The sequence below is a fragment of the Porites lutea genome, chromosome 7 (assembly GCF_958299795.1).
Source record: "Porites lutea chromosome 7, jaPorLute2.1, whole genome shotgun sequence".
Lineage (NCBI taxonomy): Eukaryota > Metazoa > Cnidaria > Anthozoa > Scleractinia > Poritidae > Porites > Porites lutea.
Genome location: NC_133207.1, coordinates 3,100,118 through 3,118,636, shown reverse-complemented (window position 1 = coordinate 3,118,636; position 18,519 = coordinate 3,100,118). Strand labels below are relative to the sequence as shown.

The 18,519-nt window shown below is 41.7% G+C and overlaps 1 protein-coding gene across 1 annotated transcript in view; it reads left to right on the top strand.

The window, feature by feature from the left end:
- The first annotated feature begins 1,098 nt into the window (after positions 1-1,098).
- The window catches only part of LOC140942730 (zinc finger FYVE domain-containing protein 26-like), a 38,668-nt gene continuing 21,247 nt past the window's right edge, over positions 1,099-18,519 (top strand). Inside the window, exons 1-19 of the mRNA XM_073391707.1 lie at positions 1,099-1,412; positions 2,367-2,451; positions 2,541-2,630; positions 3,429-4,133; positions 5,319-5,486; positions 5,719-5,807; positions 6,563-7,725; positions 8,363-8,644; positions 9,412-9,522; positions 10,025-10,645; positions 11,464-11,713; positions 12,413-12,717; positions 13,459-13,600; positions 13,966-14,066; positions 14,626-14,748; positions 15,480-15,882; positions 16,302-16,387; positions 16,869-16,972; positions 17,540-18,519. The exon at positions 17,540-18,519 is cut by the window's right edge and continues 325 nt beyond it. Of these exons, the coding sequence (XP_073247808.1) occupies positions 1,201-1,412; positions 2,367-2,451; positions 2,541-2,630; positions 3,429-4,133; positions 5,319-5,486; positions 5,719-5,807; positions 6,563-7,725; positions 8,363-8,644; positions 9,412-9,522; positions 10,025-10,645; positions 11,464-11,713; positions 12,413-12,717; positions 13,459-13,600; positions 13,966-14,066; positions 14,626-14,748; positions 15,480-15,882; positions 16,302-16,387; positions 16,869-16,972; positions 17,540-18,519 (6,020 nt within the window). The 5' untranslated portion in view covers positions 1,099-1,200. The remainder of the gene's footprint in view (positions 1,413-2,366; positions 2,452-2,540; positions 2,631-3,428; positions 4,134-5,318; positions 5,487-5,718; positions 5,808-6,562; positions 7,726-8,362; positions 8,645-9,411; positions 9,523-10,024; positions 10,646-11,463; positions 11,714-12,412; positions 12,718-13,458; positions 13,601-13,965; positions 14,067-14,625; positions 14,749-15,479; positions 15,883-16,301; positions 16,388-16,868; positions 16,973-17,539) is intronic.

The following is an 18,519-nucleotide window of genomic DNA, read 5'->3' as shown; positions in this document are numbered from 1 at the left end:
AGGAAATTTGAAAGTATTGTTGACTGTCGGGGTTAGAGATTGATCAGGGTAAGATGAAAATTTAGAAAATCATTTCCCTAAAGAAATCAAGCAGGCCTACTAATCAATAAGCACCCTGGACTATCGGAGGACAATTTTGTTGCACCCTTCTGAGGTGAGTGCTTTACCGATAAAAATATACATGCACTTGCTGTGGAGGCAACGTGGCTAAGCAAGTATTCATCTTGAACTTCAGATCATTTACTTTAAAAAATTATTTTTAAAGCAGACACCTTTTGAAGCTAGTAGCAGGGTGTTGGTATACACTACCTAACACATTGGGGTTTTAGCTTAGGAGCACGGGGAAGGAGGATAGAATGAAGTCGATACCCTACCTACCCTATTAATCCCAACCCCCAGGGAGGGAACTCCCACATAAAAGTGACGGGGATGCTTGTCAGGTATTCAGGTATCGCTTAGCTGGTACTGTACGTAAAAAAAGCCCTGACACTGATGACACAGAAATCTCCTTTAGTTTACGCTTGAGCCACACCCACATTGGTCTCCCTTGAGGGTTTAATTTCAATTTTCCGACCAGCATCCCCGTCACTTTTATATGGGAGACCCCCCCCCCCCCCCCAACCGTTCCAACCCCTATCTCCTTGCCCCCTCTATCAGCGTCTTGTATGTTACCAATAGAGACACCCTGCAAGCTTGTAGACTGTATTGCATGAAGTCAACCCTGAAAGCCTTTGGCATGCAATTAGGCATCTTCAATAGTGTAGGTATCTTCAATAGCGTTGGTATTTAGATCCGGCTGGTACGCCCCCTGCACTGCGGGATTCGTTTCAAGAAATGCAAGACAAAACTATGCCACGGGATGTGCACATTTTGATTTTCTTGCTACCTTCTGCAAAAATAAAATAGATCGGCTGCCAATCATACTAACTTTCTCACCTCTAGTAGAATTTAAGCAAAGTCGTATTTCATCGAGCTGCAACCTCCACTTCGGTTTCGTCTTGACTGCAGTATCGGGTACGTAAGAATGCAGCTTACATGAATGCAAATGATACTGACACTAGTTCCCAGTCACGTGCGAGTCAAATGATACACAAATCACAACAACATGGCGGACATGTCTCCGCTCATCTATCTCTGTTTTTGCATCACGTTTAAGTGGCGCGATATTGTAAATCATCTGTGTGAAGCCCAGTAGCCGTGATGAATAACCAGGCCTTAGTTACTCACCCGTTTGATCGCGAAGAGGAAGTATCTTTGGAACAACTATTCACGTCATTCTGTAACCATTTGAGTCTTGGTCAATGGGAATTGACGCGAGTCTGTCTGCGGGGCTTATTCGAGAAGAGGAACCAGCTAAAAAAGCCGTTAAAAGAGATTTTGAGAGCGGTTATTGATCAGCCGCATCATGCAAGGTAACCGGCTTTATACTACTACATGAGAAATTTCTGCAATCTGATTGGCTTAGAGCAGTGGTATTTCAGCTTAATTGTGAAAATTACAAACTTTTTGCGAGTAGTAGTATAAACAAATAATAGCATAATGTGTACGTGATATTTGACATAAATACCACTTGTGATATTTCAAAATTGTCTCAATTTTCACTTTCCTAACAGCTTGTGAAATTATGTATAACAATTTCGAAAAATGACTCGTGATATTTATGCCAGATATCACTACAGATTATGCTATGACCTATACTATTTTTACATGTACACACGACAAGCTACATTATTATTTGAAACCCATACGCCCTTGTTGCGCCCCTGAGTCATTCCATCTGATATCCCACCCTCCCTCTCCCATTTGTCGAGATTTTGTGAGAAGGTATATGGCAAAATGTAATTTATGAAAGTTGGAACACTGAAGACAAGATTTCTGATAAACGGAGCAGCAAAGATAATTGGAGACAAGTGTCCCAGGGAATACAAATGTCAGACAATTCCCCCCCAAAGCTCCCCCCCCCCCCGTCCCGCCCCTCAAGACAATTATACATCGCAATGCAATATACCATAAGAGTCCAACACTTACCATCTGAAGATTGGAGGCTAATAGCTGAATAAAGGCATGGCGAGTTGTCTGGAGGGCAAATTGTCCAGTTATGTAATTTTGACCTATAACAAGGATGTTAGAATTGAATGGTCCTACCCAACCTGATCCTTGGGGTGAAGACTTGGATAGTAGGCAAAGACAAGTGGCTGTGCAGTAAGTCATGGAACTAGTGATTCAACTCCCACCCTCACCACTATATCTCACTACTAATGTGTCAACTGCCTGCCATAATAAAATAATCATAGGACGAGTGAGTCAGTTTAAAAAAAAAAGAAATGTTTATTTTGATGTACAATGCTGGGAATTATTAATTGCAGTTGTGGCTCCAAGTCTGTTCCTTCTCCTTTTCATTTATCATGGCTATGTTTGGTGGAGTATTTGGATTTGTTTGTTGATGAGGAGGTGAGTATATTATTTAATGACATTTTTTTCTGTTCTTATGCAACAATGTACCGAGTAAAATGAGGTTTGACTATTTTGACTTTTTACAGGATCAAATTCCAGAACAAGTTGTGAGAAAAGTAGAATTTGGCCTTCTACTTTATCTTGCTTGTCAGAATGCTCCCCAGAATGTGATTCAGGTGAGGTAGAGTGAGTTAACCCTTTAAGCCCCAAGATCCACATAAGAATTCTCCGGACTTTTCTCCATATGTTTCTTTCAAGAATAGTTGAGAGAATTTGGTTAAAGATCAAAGCATTCTCTCTTTGTTAACCCTTAGTGTCCCAAGAGTGACAAACACCAATTTTCTCCTTACATTATCAGTACGCAATCAAGAGAAGAGGTTATGAGAACACCAAAGGAAGAATGCTCTGATTGTTTTTCATATTCTCCCAGCTAATTCAGTGAAGAAATGTAGAGAGATCAGTTTGGAGAATTTGTATGAAGATATTGGGGCTTAAAGGGTTAATCAATTTAGTAATTCTCATAACCTTTACTCTTGATGATCTGCTGATTCTGTTAGGAGAAAATTGATGTTGGTCACTCCAAGGACCTAAAGCCAAAAGGGTTGAACTGCTATATTCTCCTTCCAATTTGCTTTGTATGTGCTTTTTAATCAAAGGGGAAATTTAGTAATAAATCAGGAGTCACATGTACCAGTAACTTGTTCTTACTGCTACGTTATAGTTATGACTGCAAGTACAGTGGTCTAATATGTTCCTATTACCATGAAAAATCATTTATTGTATTTATGAATGACCAAAAATGGTTTACATTCTATGCAATTGATTATGATGTTGATGACTGATGTCTATGCTAAAAATTTGGGAAAAGCTGGATTGATCCAGAAAAATTTATAGAAGGTACTGAAAGTTAAATAAAGTGTCAGAGTTAAAAAAATGCTGAGACTACATTTTTATTCTTAATCCTTTAACTACAGGATATAGATGATTACCACAGTCAGATTGTATACAGAGACCCTGATCTGTTTGCTTCTGGAGTATCAGATCTTCCTTCCTCCACACTTTCCTACTTGAAACAACTTCTCTCCGATAACCCACAGTTTGGTCGAGCAGTGATCAATGACCTTACCTCGAAAGGAAAAGGTTTTTTGAAAAACAACCAGTTGTTACAGCAGCTCTATTTAGATCTCATTAAGGAGCAGTTAAAGTTGTTGGATGGTGATGATGTGCAGTTTGCATTACATGACAGAGAGGAAAGCATGCAAGATTTGAAATCAAAACAGTGTAAATTTATTTATCAAATGCTTTCGTACATGAACCCCAGCTTAGAAATGGTCAGCTTGTCTACGCAACTTGATGAACTGTTCCGGAATCTGATAAACCACACATTCCGTGACCACAGTTGCCTTGACAAGGGAAATTTATATTCTTGTCTCCTAAGCCAGCCATCATCTTATTTGATTGAAAAGTTCTGTAGAATTGAAAATCAAATGAGATTTTCGGTTGAGAGCCTTCCTGAAGTCCATCTGTCTAGGTTTGCCATGCAAGGATTCAAGCAACAGAGCATTTCTCTGGCATGTTTGTTATGTTATGCTCAGTCCTTTATGAAGAACAGGAAAGATGCTTGGCAGTACCTGTATTTTCACGCACTGGAAGGATACCATGTTTTGGAAAATGTAGTGGTGAGACTAAGTTAATGTTATCATGATAATTGTTTTAAAAGTGACTGTATAATTATTGCTCTTTCTTGAAGTGCCTTCTTAATCTGTTGAAGTTATGAAGATACATGTTAGAAAGATGAATAGCCTTTGAAAATAGAAAGGGACAAAATTCTTTTGATAGACAGCAGGGGACAAATTTTAATTTGACCACATCTAAGGAAACAACTTTAAAAATTTTAGGACAATCATATCCCCTTAACTTTCAATAATACTTATTGTTCCTGTTGCTTTCCAACTTAAAGAGATTCTCTAAAGCACATAACTTCTTTTAATTTTGTATATCATAGGGATGACCCTCTGTTGAACTCTTATCCTTTTCCATTAGATGGAAAATGCACTAAGACCGACTTCTATCCTCTTCATAGGGGATGCCCCCATAATTGAAGGACATTGTGTGAGAGAAAAGACAAGCAGAGTATAGTGTGTTACTGATTTTCTTAGGGTTCAACCCTTTATGAATGGCTATCACATTCTGTGGGAGAAGAGACACACTTTTGACTGTCTACCCTGTGGAAAGAGAGATACCCTTTTGATGGACTGTTACCCTGTCCCATCCCATCCCATCCTAACCCTATCCCATCCTAACCTCATCCCATCCCATTCCATTTCATTCCATCCCATCCCATCCCATCCCATCCCATCCCATCGCATCCCATCCCATCCCATCCCATCGCATCCCATCCTGTCCTATCCTACTGCATCCTATCCCATCCTTAATTTTCTGATCTTGTTCACTCTGCACTCAGCCATGAATTTAGTTCACTAGGTAGTTGAAGGACGCCTATTAATGTAAACTTCAAGCTTCGTTAGGCTTCCTTGTCACATTAATTTTATAATTTAATTAACAACTTTTATTCATGTTGTATAAGGTTTTGTGAGTGACTAAATAAATAAAATAATAATAATAATAAAATAACCTTGTGATGTAAACCTCTGTCTCTTTTTGGGAGGGGAAAAACCCTGTTAAACTGCAGGCATCCAAATCCTGTGGGATAACACTCCAATGGATTGGCTGACCCATCGAGGGAGAAAACTCGTACTTCTAGGTGCCTCATTCTATTTAACCTTCACAAACCTTCAGCAAGACCTAGACCTGCGTTGGTGTGCTAAATGTACTATATCTTAACCATTGTGTTTGATTCTCAGGAAACAGCCCTTGTATTTGTTAAAGAAGGTGACTTTGAACAGCTCACACAGTTGCTTTCACCAGTGGAATTTTCCAGGCTTAAGCCACTGGTTCTTCTCTTAGGCTGGCCTTACTGCTACAGCTGTGAAAATGCCAGGAATCTACTTGAGGCGTTATGGAATCCTTCTGTAAGCTTTAATTAGTATTATTTTTTGTCTTTTTCTGTCAGTAAGAAATTCACTTGCCTCAAGTTACTTATGACTCTGCCTGTTATATTGTGTGAACATAATGTCTGATTTAAAAATCGAGGCCGGTTTTGAGCCAAACAAGAGCACAGCTTAAAATTCCAGTTAGTCGCTACATAGTTCTTTAAAGAAAATTTATTCTTGTAAATTTTGTTCTTTTTTTGTGTGTTTTTAGGAAAGGGCAGCTCATCCTTTACTACACCAGGCCTGCCAAAAACTAGCTTATCAAGTTCAACTTGTTCAGTGGTGTACTGAAAAGGCTCGGTAAGGCTATGTTTAGATTATATCGGAGAGCTTTTGTGCCGGTATAGACTGCAAAACAGTCCGTATTTTTGCGTATTCAAGTACGCGCGAGCAGTCAAACAGAAGGTCTGGAACGAAGCTGAAAACACAGTCACACGCCCTACTGGCGTGTGAGGCTCGCGCGCTTCGCCCGCGTAAGACTCTTAAGCCACGCTTTACCGATTTCTTTACTGATTTTGAGAAAAAAACCGACTGTTTTGCAGTCTAGTGCCGGTATGAAAACCATACTGAACAGGGTTTCTGTTTACACATAAGAACGGTGATTTCGGTGTGATTTCTGTAACAGATCGAAGCTGCGCCGCGCCGATCTCCAAAGTGGTGCGTCACAAATGGGATAGATTTTGTGCCACCCTTTGGGGCAGTGTAAACAGGTATCTAATCACTCAGACCATAGCAGAAAAGTAGGAGTGAGCACTGGAATCCACATAGACCTGCTACAAGTCGACCTCTCATACGTTCTTAAAAGTGAGCAAAGCGGGGATGGGGGGAGGGGGGGGGGGGCTGTACAACATTCTTATTGGCAGGAAATTACATGCCCAGCTTCGCTTTTGAAAAACTTCTTCTTTGGAGTACTCGGATGTTTTCTTCTGAACCGCTCGAGTCACTGACTGACAAACATTTTTATCATGTATTCACCAGACGTAAAATTCACCATCACATTTCCATCAAAGAAAGTATTAGTAAGCAATATCATCATTTTTGTCTCTCCATTTTAGTCCTTTGTTGGCGTCATCTGAATCGGGATCAACTCGTCACCAACAAGCTTCAGAAATGTTCCAAGGCCTTGAGTCGCACTCTGTATTACATGTCCTGCACAAGTCTGTCAGCCTAGCGTATCTTCCCGAGAAAGAAGTCTTTGAACTTTTAAGAAAGAGACCTGTATTTACTCCTTTGGAGTCAGGCAAAGAATTGCAAGACGAAGAGGAAGAAACTGTTGGAAAAAAGCAAGATGGAGGTGATGGTCTTCCGAAAAGACTTGGTGGGAAGAGAGAAAATTCCGAAATTCATCCTGAAGTTCAAAGGGATATCTTTCTCTACCATAGCTATTGTGCACTAAAGAATTTTATGGAGGCTGTTGCGTCTTCAGCAGAAGATTTCTACGGAAAAGCGCTTGACAAGAGCTCGCAGAGTTCAACATCAGTCACAAGTGGTGATGCTGAATTAGGGGTTGAGGAGAAGACGTATCTTACACAAGTTGAGAACAAGCTAGAAGCTGGAAAGGCTCACTTAGCCCAAGTGTATCCTTTGACTTACCGAGTGGAGATTCTTGAGAATATCTTTAGTCTCCTATTTGGTACTTTTGAAGACTTGTATGAAGGTAGAACTCAGCAAAATGAGAGCGATGATTTAGACACAGTGGATGAAGAAACGCGGAGTTTATCAACCAGCAATCGCACAGCAAGTTGGGAGAGTCTTGCGAGCTCTGTCGAACTATCCGTTGACGTCCATGGGTCGTTCAGTCCCACTAAAGACCAAGAGAAAATAACGAGCCCAGTATCCCTTCCAACGACCTCTGAGTCTCAGCACAAACAAAAAGAAACTTCCACCCCTTCTGGTGTTGATTTCTCATCTCGTCGCCAGCTGTTTACACATAAGAGATCGGAGTCAGATTCAATTTTGTTTAAAAAATTAAAGGATGCGACAGGAGATGATAAAGCTGCCGAGTCTCCCGTTTCTCGAGATGATACTGTTAAAACAACACAATCGGAGAATGATACTGTTCTCTCCAGTAAAGGATCGTCACGAACGGCTGTTTCTGATGAAAATGATTTAAAATGTGAGTTTGTGATTGATGATGGTGTTGTTCCCAATGTGTTGAAGACAATTAAGGAATGCGTGATGGAACTTAATGCCGCAAAGTTTGCTGAACTCAAGAAAGGTACGTCTCCTGGACTGTTTTGTTGTGAGTGTATGTAGTTCGAAGCCTCCTCACCCTAATACATTAGGCAACACCCGGCCCGGTTTCCCGTGAAAAGGTGTTGACTTTAAATGAAGATCAATCACAATTTTGGGCAAATTTTTAACCCCTTAATTCATTTTCCGGTCTTTTGATTACCTGCGACTGGGTTGATTAACAAGTAAAGATATTTAGGGGTCAATTTTCTGACCCGTTACGATTGAATCATTGATTCATTCCTAAGCTTTTCATTTTTCGATGAGTTAAAGTTTCAGACAAAACCTACAGAGATTCCCCTGATCGTCTCCCTTATTCTCAGGTATAGCGATACTCACTGTTCTTATACAAATGTGTAAAGAATGAAACGAAGAATCTTTTGTTTCGAGAACCAACTGAAGTGCGCTTTAAAAAGGCGCTTCCGGTTGGCCCATTTTATATCTATAGGTGACGTCACAACCTCGTTCCCATGGTTCTCACTAACCCGACCGTACGGAGGAAAGAGGGACGGGTAGGAGAAAACCCTGGGAACGATGTTAATGACGTCAGTGTGGGTGCTGCTATATTTTAAATGATTTTTGGAATCTTTGTTACTGAATTCCTCTGTTTTGTTTCTATGTAGGAAGATCGGAACAAAGCTCAGAGAGCGAAGAATGGCTTCAAACGTCTGTTCGCCATAGCTCAATGGAGCAGCGCATCTCCCGACTCGGTCAGTTCATCAATGAAGCACAATGGAGATTCCAGCTGGTGTCCTGGGACAACGGAACCAATCGACAGATAATTAGGAGTTCCAGGAAAAGGATCAACAGGAAACTGCAGCGCATAGCGAGCTCAGACGAGAACTGGAAAGCAGTAGCAGCTCAAGATGAAGACTCGGATGACACTTTGACAGAAGGCACTAGCGGTGAGAACTGAGAGATAAAACGCTTTGATCGCTGTAAACAGTGCAACGATTTTTATGAAAATTTCCAAATTTCTGAGGGAAAGAAATGGTACCATGTGAGATTATTGCTGAAGAGTTTTCTTTTGAATGGTCACTTCGTAGACTTTCATCCATAGACTCAAAAGTAAGAACCTGTTTAGACAGTGCAATATGATTGTACCTTGATGTGGAAAAAAACTTGCTAGAGAGGTTTCATTTGAATGGTCACACTGATGAGGAGGTTGGTTTTAAATGGTCCCGCCTTCGACCGCCACGTTTAACTGTTGATCTTTGGTTTTTGACGAAATGCGCATGATCAGCAAACAAATGCGCTGGCAAGATTAACTGGCAAGATGATCGCTTTGGATTTCATCTAAGAGAATGTATGGTTATAGCTTCTCCCCCTGTCTCTTTTTATATTTTAACTGTTAGTTAGAGAAGAATGTTTTATATATTTTTTTGTTTTATCATAGACTAGTATACACGACCCCTAAGTGCTTTAATGCTGATCGTGTTTAAATAAAGGATATTCATTTATTTATTTATTCATTCATTCGCCAAACAACACATGGGGAATTTCTTCCATTAACAAGCCTAAGTCATGTATCTGAGGAGTTAATCCTAAGGGACGTTCTAATTGTACCGTTTGTTTTTCATTAGATGGTACAGTAATAATAAATAGATGGAATTTGATTTTGGCCCTCTTAGGAGAGAAGCTCTCTGAACTGAATTTTTTGTTGTTTGTAAAGGAAAATTAAAGTCAAGAAGGAAAGGTGCAACTTCAAAGGAGAATTCCGGTGAATCAAGCTCTCATTTCAGCCAGGACACGGTTACTACGGGTAAAATCTCAACCCAAACAGGTGTTCACCCCTAAAATTCTTACGCACATTGGGCAGCAGTAAGATTTATAACCTGCTTGGTCGGCGTTTGAAATGTTTTGCATGAGGAAAAAATGGGGAAAATCGGTTCCTTGTTCTCGGAGTCCTAATATTCCCGATTTCGATTTCCAAGTTTTGACTCCTGATATTCCCCTTTCGATCGTCTGCCAAGCAGGCTTTATAACTTCTCATACATGAGATGTGCGCAATAAGTTTCGTGAGTTTGCTATGAGCGGAATTACATTCAATGGCCTGACGTAACCTCAACCAGTGAATTTACACGTTTAAGCGCTAGCTTACAACCTCAGACTTTTGCGCTTGTTACCCGCCAGAAATGTTGCAGCGTGTAGCCACGTCGAATGAAACATGTTTTACCCATTATTTTAGGCAATGTTGTCCCGTGTGTTTGTGTGGGCAATAAATGCCACCTAACCATAACACTGTTGTTGCTGCCTCAAAGCACATGTTCACTTTTCAGAACCAGAAGAAATCAAAGAAAGAGTCAGGAAAAGACGAACGAAAAGGCGACGTCTGACCTCAAGAACCTCAGCCACGGAAATTTCTAACTTGTTGACCAAGGATGACAGTGTTATTGCGCGCATGCTCTCTTCCCCAGACACCCTCATCTACATGTGCGTGAGAAAGGACAACTTTGAGCGCGCTCATCAGGTCATCAAAATGTTCAACATGGCACAGAAACCCAGCGCTCAAGCTGCAGTGTTTGCAGAGAAGTACAGCAAAAGCGTGAAGCATCTAGAGAGTTTGCAGCCCAAAGCGAGACGAATCATGGCGTCTCAATGGCTAAGTAGATCTCGCAAACCTATGGGAGCTCTGGGAGCTGTTGCCATGGCAGCAGCCTCTGGTTCTTATACGTCACAAATTTCTAAACTCATCGACGATTTATTGACCACGCCGTCATTAGCAGCTGTTGTGAATCCTAGCCTTAACCCTGAGGACTTGACGAGTGGTAATTCAACACTGGTCAAGTATTTAAATCCACAAATGGTTCCCGCGATGCTGTGTATTGATATGGCCAGTACTGCCGAAGTTTCTTGGTCAGTTTGTAAGACCTTGCTGGAGATGGCCAAAAGTCGGCTCACCGAAGGTAAGATGATTTTTGCAGGCAAAGCTTCAAAACGTGAAATAAATTGGCCCGTTTTTTTTCAAGTTTCAATCCATGTCCATCCTTGCAATCGGTAGCAACAGACGGCGGAAAACAGTTTCGTTACCTAAGCATGGTCCCAAATAACAAAAATAGACCATTATTTTTGGGATTCAACTGATGCGAAGACACGTCAGTCGTAGCCTTTTAAATAGGTGGCAAATAGTTCTACTTCTAATTCTAATGAGGCTCAAGCTGAACATTTTGTCTTCCCTGGAATCTTAAGCCCCGTGCAAGCGGACGCAACATTGTTGGCCAACAACTCCCAACATTGTTGGATATTACATGTTGCGTCAGTTTGCACGCCCTGTTGCGTGTTGTTGGATGTTGTTGCGTGTTGTTGCGCAAAGTTTGAAACCGGTTAAACTTTTCAGCCAACAACTCCCAACATTTCTTTTGTTCCATGATCGCCGAAGCGTAGCGCAACAATGTTGGATCCGTTTGCACAGCTCTTCCAACATTGTTGGGGCCACGCACGCTCATTACGCATGGTTTACAGAGACTTATGGTTTGTATCCTTCCCACGATACACTGCAGGTCCCAACATTGTTGGGAGTTATTGCATCCGTTTTCACACCACTGCCAACACGCATACAACAACTCCCAACATTGTTGGCGCAACAATGTTGGGAGTTGTTGCGTCCGTTTGCACGCAACCTTAATGTTTGCCTCCTTTAAAGACGATGATCGTGATGTTGGTTACACGTGATGATTAAAGCCTTCAGTAATTGCAAAAAGTAAGCCATGTCTTCTTATTTTAGACACTTCGTCCTCTCTTTCCAAGTCAAGTGCTCCCTTTCCAGGCGTCAAGCTATTTATGAACCAGCTGGAGGAGCTGCTAACTCAGGAACAGTCACGTGGTAGATCTAAGGCCTCGTCCAGTGGTCTCACCATCTCCATGACGCACAAGCGAAATTCTCTGGAGCTGCTTCTTGTTGGCACGCATCCCGTGTGTCCGAAGAGTATGGAAGCTCACAAAAAGCTGCGGACACATCAAGAAGAAGCGTTCAGGTATAATTGCAATTTATTTGAACCAAGATACATCAGCATTATGACCGGTGATCACCAGTTTTTGTGCAGTTTCGAATGACTGTTGATTATTGTGGTGTGCTTGAAAATTTATTGGACCGTAACCTAAGAGAGATCTCCATTTAAGAATTTCAAAGAGGCCAAAAAAGAGGTGCAAGAGGTGTGCAAGAAAAGCGAAGTAAGGATCTTTCGCAGCCCGCTGGGGTGTTAGTTTCGGCTCTCGCGATCTCTAAAAAGGAACCTTTCTCACAGGATCGCTCGAAGTGTCCTGACTCTCTCCTGATACAGCGGGAAGTAATGTCCTGGCAATATTTTCAGAGCTGGTCCCAAGGGTGTCCCGCTTGGAGCTTGCTCACAGGAACGCTCGAAGTGTGCTGACTCTTTCCTGATACGGCGGTGAATAATGTCCTGGATATTTTCAGAGCTGGTCCCTAGGGTGTCCCGCTTAGAAGCAGCTCACTGTTTAAGACTGGTTTTCACTAGCGACATAGTTGGAGTCGTGATAATTACGATTATTGTATTTGTAAGAGTGCTTATGACCGAATAAAAATCAACAATCGGAGTCGCAATCCAAAATGGTAAGAATCCGTCGGTTAGGATCCAGTGCAGCCTGGGTTCAGTTTGCGGCGGCAACACCACATGTTGGTTGAGTTTGTTATTAATCAACAATTCTTTTCTCAGGCGACTGGAGCAAGCATTAGACGAAGGGGATACTCTTATTCAAAGCGTAGAAGAAGTCTCCCAGAACGCACAGGCCCAAAGGAGTCTTGGCAGAAAAGCTTCGTTCGACCAAACGGAGAGGGGCCTGGCAGTGAGAATTGGACTAGTAGAGGTACAGAAGGCATTTGATTGCGTAGAAAGCTCTGGTCACGTGACCACAGCGGTTGGAGGAAGGCTGGAAGAGAGATGGGATTATATGAGCAGTTTGTTCAAACACGTTGATGCTCTTTCAAGTCTTCTGCTGTTTTGGAAGACGAAGTCAGCTGGTAAAGTGTAAACATTTCTTGTTAGCCCTTACAGATAGACGTACGTCAACCGGAAGTGAGGACTTTTCCTTTCAATATGCCTTGACGTTTTAAAATTTGTATCGCTTAGTTACTTTTCACTTGTAGAGAAGATCTTTTCTTCATCATCATCATCATCATCATCATCATCATCATCACCATCACGACCACCACCATCACCACCACCTCCACCACCACCTCCACCACCACCACCACCACCATTATTGTCATCATCATTGTCATTGTCATCGTTATGGATTAGTTTTAGTTTTACAAGCTTTTCTGGACACAGGCCTGCTCAGAGGGAATAGGCACGAACGGGACTCATAGGTCCCATGCAAGGTGCCATCCCTACCCAATCCCTTAACCCGTAAAGGCTGGCCACACAACCGGGGTCTACGTACCCTACTCTTTTCGAACAGTAGTGTGGGTTCTTTTACGTCCCACAAGAACAGATCAGTTAAAGTGCTGTGAGACGGGACCTACGGTTTTTCGTCCTTATCCGAGAAGACTAGAAAGTCTAACCATTTGCAGATGTCATTACAAAGGCAGCACATTCTTCTTAGTTATTTAAAGACCCTAAGTGTTGGTCCGGCCGGAGTTTGAACCCGCGACCTCCCGTTCAGCAGACCGGCGCTCTCCCAACTGAGCTAACCAGGCGGCGGTTGGTTGTCATTATTATTATTATTAACGAGTTTTTTTTAATCAAACATTGCATTTCAGATTCTACTTCTTCAGTTCCCCCTGAAGTCGACATGAATCGTCCAAATGCTTTGAAAGCCTCCAATCCTTTTATTGTGTTAAATGAAGGCATCGCAGAAGCTCTTGGAGTCCCCATGTTTGAAAGAAACATTCCCCCTAAAGAGTGAGTGTCTGTGTTGTGATCGCCGAGTAAAGTTTACTGTACTTTAAGCGCATTTAAATAAAGCTCAGCAAATGAAAATAGAATAGACCGATCATTTTTGTTTTGCGCTGAAAATCTTGGAGTCTTTACGTTCGACGGTGGAGCGGCCATTTTCCATTATATCGTTATCGAAATCTGGGAAGACGACTTATTACTGTGGGTACGGAGGGTAGGTCGAAGAATTTACATAGGAGCGATAGAGAAGGCAAATCTGGAAACAATATGCAAATTTTCCTTTCTGTTCGTTAACAGTGCCGCTCAGATATAATATGGGAAATATGGGAAACTATTATAGTTTAACTCTTGAAACCATGTTTTCTTTGCAGTTTGGAGAAAGCAGCTAAAAAACTCCACGTCAATTTATCCAAGGTAATAGTGTACAACTGCTGCCCTCCTGTAAAGGCTCGCGGAGGAATCAGTGACAGAGGTTTGTACAAACTCCGTTTTGGTTAGGTCCGGAGGGAACTAACGCACCAACTCACTACACTACTCGCGGCTTCCTCTTTTAAAACAGTTGACCTCTGGGCAAGAAGTCTTCCCAGGTCTTGCTTCCGCGTTTACTTTGTTTTTAAGTTACTCGGCTTTGAGATGCGTTGAGAAATCTCGCTTCATTTTATTGACCAATCATAGCTTGCTAATGATCATAGTAACAGCCGCTTTCTCTCCGCTGGCAGCCGTTACACGGTTTTTCTTTGAGATTGTGATTTTTTTAAGTTGCTGGGCTTCTGATTTGCTCAGAACTCTCGCTCCATTTTCCCTACCAATCATAGCTTGCTTACACCCGTTTTCCCGTCATTGGCAGCCGCCACGCGGTGTTGCTTTGAGTTATGTTTGTTTCAACTTATGTTGTGACTGACCTGAGTAATTAGTCTGGCTTTATAGTACAACGGAAAACTGCAGTAAACCAAAACCAGTTGACTTGTGAAGGGAGTTGTCTAACCTGCGCTGTACCGTCTATAATTTTAAGATTTTTCTCTTGTTGATAGATGTTCGGTGGCCTTCCTCTGATCCTGTTATCTTGAATTCCGGCAGCAGATGGACGGAGAGTGTTCGAGACCCCAATACTGTGGCTAAGGATTTGTTGTCACGTATGATTAAAATGCTTAAAGGTAATAAATTTTAATAATAATTATAATTATAATTATAATAATTATTTGTTACACTATCCAGTAATAATTATTCATTACATGGTCCATGAAAAGATATGAGTGTCGTTAGGTGAAAACTCGTTAAAGAACCTTCTTGAAAGATTGATATTAGTTAATTTTCTTCTTGATTAAAAGCGATAAAATATCAGTTCATCAACTGGCTTTTCCTTGCTGCTATATGCCAAACATTTCAAGCATAACTTCCCAAAAGGAAGAAAAAAAGAAATCATTTGATTGTTCTAGCAAATGTGTACATTGTCCCCTAGAGACTGAACAAAGCATCTGCATCAATGCAACACGTAATTTGAGGAAAAATGAAATCATATTTGCGTTGAGTAGGTTTTTCATCTCTATCCAATTTTCAACCCTAAGGGAAGTGAATTCCTTTGTCATTAAAAGCGCACCTCTGGAAAAAAGTTTGATTGCGGTGGTATTTGGTTTGTCTAAAGCTCTCGCACTGGAAAAGTTGTTACAAAATAGCCTACTGACCATTGTGTAATGTTGAACTTGAGACTGGGTCTTTGTCGTGTCAAATTGCATTACGGGATTGTTTTGAAGGATGAATTCTGACCCAGTTTCCAGCGCAATTTTGTAATAGCCAATGAAAAAAATGACAGCGTTTCCAAAAAAGTCCCATGGTGCAATTCGACACAACTCTGACCCAGTCCCACGCTTTACATAATTTCTTTTAGATGTGGCTGAGACACACGGCGGTCTTGTAGACGCCAAGTCGGCGCCTAACGCCATAAGGACTCCAGAGTTCCAAGCCATCGCACGTGGCACGGCCGAACTTCAAAGCGTCAACTTGGGCTTGCTGAACTCAGAAGCCGCTAAAGTGACCTTTTTTGTCAATACGCTTAATCTTCTTATAGCGCATTCTTCACTGATTCAATTTGCTGACCCGTCCGTTGATGATTTAAGTGAGGTATCGTCTCCTATTGCCAGACATGGTTCATTCACTCGGCTCGTAGATGCGTTATCAACGTCCTCAGGGGGAGAAAGCAAAGGCGGAGAACATGTGCCCTTGACGTCCCTGGAGAGAATTTCGTTCCTAAAGCAGCATTGTTACTTTATAGGGCAGCTGGGTGTGGTAAGGTAAGAAATGAAATGTCACGTGATCAACAACAAAAAAATTCAAATTCCAAATTCCAGAATGGTCAAATTGATTGGCTCATTACAGACTGACTGAATTTGAATTTCTGAGTGGATTTTCAGAAAGGTACCTACTTGAGATTATATCTATGTGAGACGGTTTGATGGCCAAAGCGTGTGTTTCGGGGGGTCAAACAAGCCTCAAAGTCACACCAGTGGCAGACCAGGACGAAGAAACAACGAAGAGAAGGGAAGGAGAAAACGAAGGAAATGGTGGTTGCAGTCCAGATTTATGGTGGCTCCATAGCAACAGCCATTATAAAGCATGCACCATTTTAAAAACCCAGTCAGATTTTTATGCCCTATTTTAACCCTCTTTGACTGTCCATGCAATCCTAGTTTTGTCTTTGTTTTGTTACTAGTGCGTTTGATCTTCAATACGTTATTTTACACAAGGGACTTGTGCCGCCAAGCACGTTTGGAGAGGGTGTCATCATGTGCTTTCCAGGTGAAATTTTAGTCTTTCTCCCTTCACTGTGAAATTGTTAGAGAATGTTTTAATGAACTCGCTGAATTCAGCATTCTGCATCTAGTTGCACGCTGAAGAATGGATTAACTCCGAGATGTCTGTTTTGATCACAGTAATTCTGGTACTTGGAATAATTCTCTTGATTATTACATTTTGAGTGCCACACGGCAAACAACACTTTTTGTTCTAGGCGAATTCACACCCACCCACATTTGAAATAAATTGGAGAGAGCCTCCACCATCGCCTTACCCTCCCCTCTCCTCCTGCTCATATCTCCCTCCCCCTCCCCTCCCCTCCTTCCCCATCACTTGTACGTCTGAGGTTTATGAGACTAATCAACTGCGTATCTATCAGTAACAGCTGTGCTTCCCAGTTCCCCCTTTTCAAATTGAGCCTTGTAAGTGAGTTAATTTTTCCCGCCAAATGTTCATTCATGATGGTATGTTTAACAATTTTTAGAGAGAACAACTGATGAAGTCAAAAGGAAATACAGGCTGACCGCAGCTGAAAAACGAATCATCTTTGCCATTTGCGATGGCTGCTTGACATCGCCGGACCTTCAGGTAGGTATTTTGGTGCAAATCAACCTACGTCACATGACGTCACAGCCAAAAATCACGTGTCCATTTGGATACGCGTTCAGGCGGACACTTTTCGGGGCAAATTTTCGTGCGTTAAGGTCGAAAGAAACAGGCTTTTCAAGGTTTTTCAGCGAGTTTTTTTCTTTGGAAACGTATTTTATACTTATTGAAGAACTGAAAACAGCAAAAAAAATTTCGTGTCATATACACTTTAAAGCTTTGCAGACACTGCTTTGGGTATTATTCGACAGTGCTTTAAGACGGTAGTATTTGTTATGCTGTGTAAACAGACACTGACTTTAAGTCCGAGGATTCTGTCAAATTCTATGGTACGACTACTCAAATGAAACCTCTTCAACATTACTGTTACGTGGTACTCCTTATTATGTTCCAAAAACACGTTCTTACTTTTGAGTCTGTTGTCAAAATCCTACTTTGTCAGCATTCAAATGTAACCGCTTCAGTAGAAGTGAAAGGGCTAATGCCGGTTCGCAAAATATTGCGAAGTTTGACCATATTTAATTTACCTTTGTCTTCCTTTAAATCCAGGTGTTTGACGTAGACGAATTTGAGACAGAGCTGTCAACCGCTGTACGTTCGTACATAAATTCCCGCGTAACACTCAACCAGGAGACAGGACAAATAATATTGCCTGAAATCCTTCACTGGTATAGAAAAGACTTCGAAATAAGATCTTTTAATACAATAGACTCTCCGGCCGGACATGATGTGTCTCTTTTACTTCAAATGGAGCCCTATCTCTACGATAAAGCCGCTGCAACGCTACAGCAAATGCTCCCAAACATCACTGAAATTACCTTCACCCCATTTTGTTGGACGTTTGGTTACAAGTTTGAGTCCCCTACGCTCGAGCGGTCTTCCTCGAGCTCAGTCTTCCAGCGGTCCAACTCTGTTCCCGACAGTATTTACTTGAGCATGGAGCTATCAGTTCTTGCGCGAACAAGACAAACCGAAAAAAGAGGCTTGTTTAGCTTAAACGATGCAACGCTTGAGTATTTAAAAGAACAGTCACCGCTAGTCGCGGCGTTAGCAAGGTTAGTTTGCTCTGCTTCCGAAACATCACAGAGCGTAGCGGAAAACAACTCACTGACATCAAGTGCAACTTTAAAGAGTAAAAATGTGGACTCCAAAGACGAACCAATAGAATTTCCTTTTCTAGTAGCTCTCGAGGAAACTAAACAATTTCGATTTCTTCAGCGCTACATTGCTTGTAAACTGTACACGATAGCGGACATGCTAACATTAGCTCCAGTAGATTCAGAAGAATCCGGTGGAAGCTGTGGCAGTTTTGATATCATCAAGCTTGATTCCAACCTGCATTATCTACAAGACGGCACGCACGTCCCGGAAATTTCTCTGTTCTCTGTGGCTTTAGCTTCTGAGGGAAGCCGGCCTATGCAAAATGCTATCCTCAAAGCTAGCGATTTTTTCTTACGGAAAGGTTACTTTGAAGATCTCTTAGAGTTGATAAGTTCCTCGGATCTTCGCGGCGATGGCGTCGGAGGTCC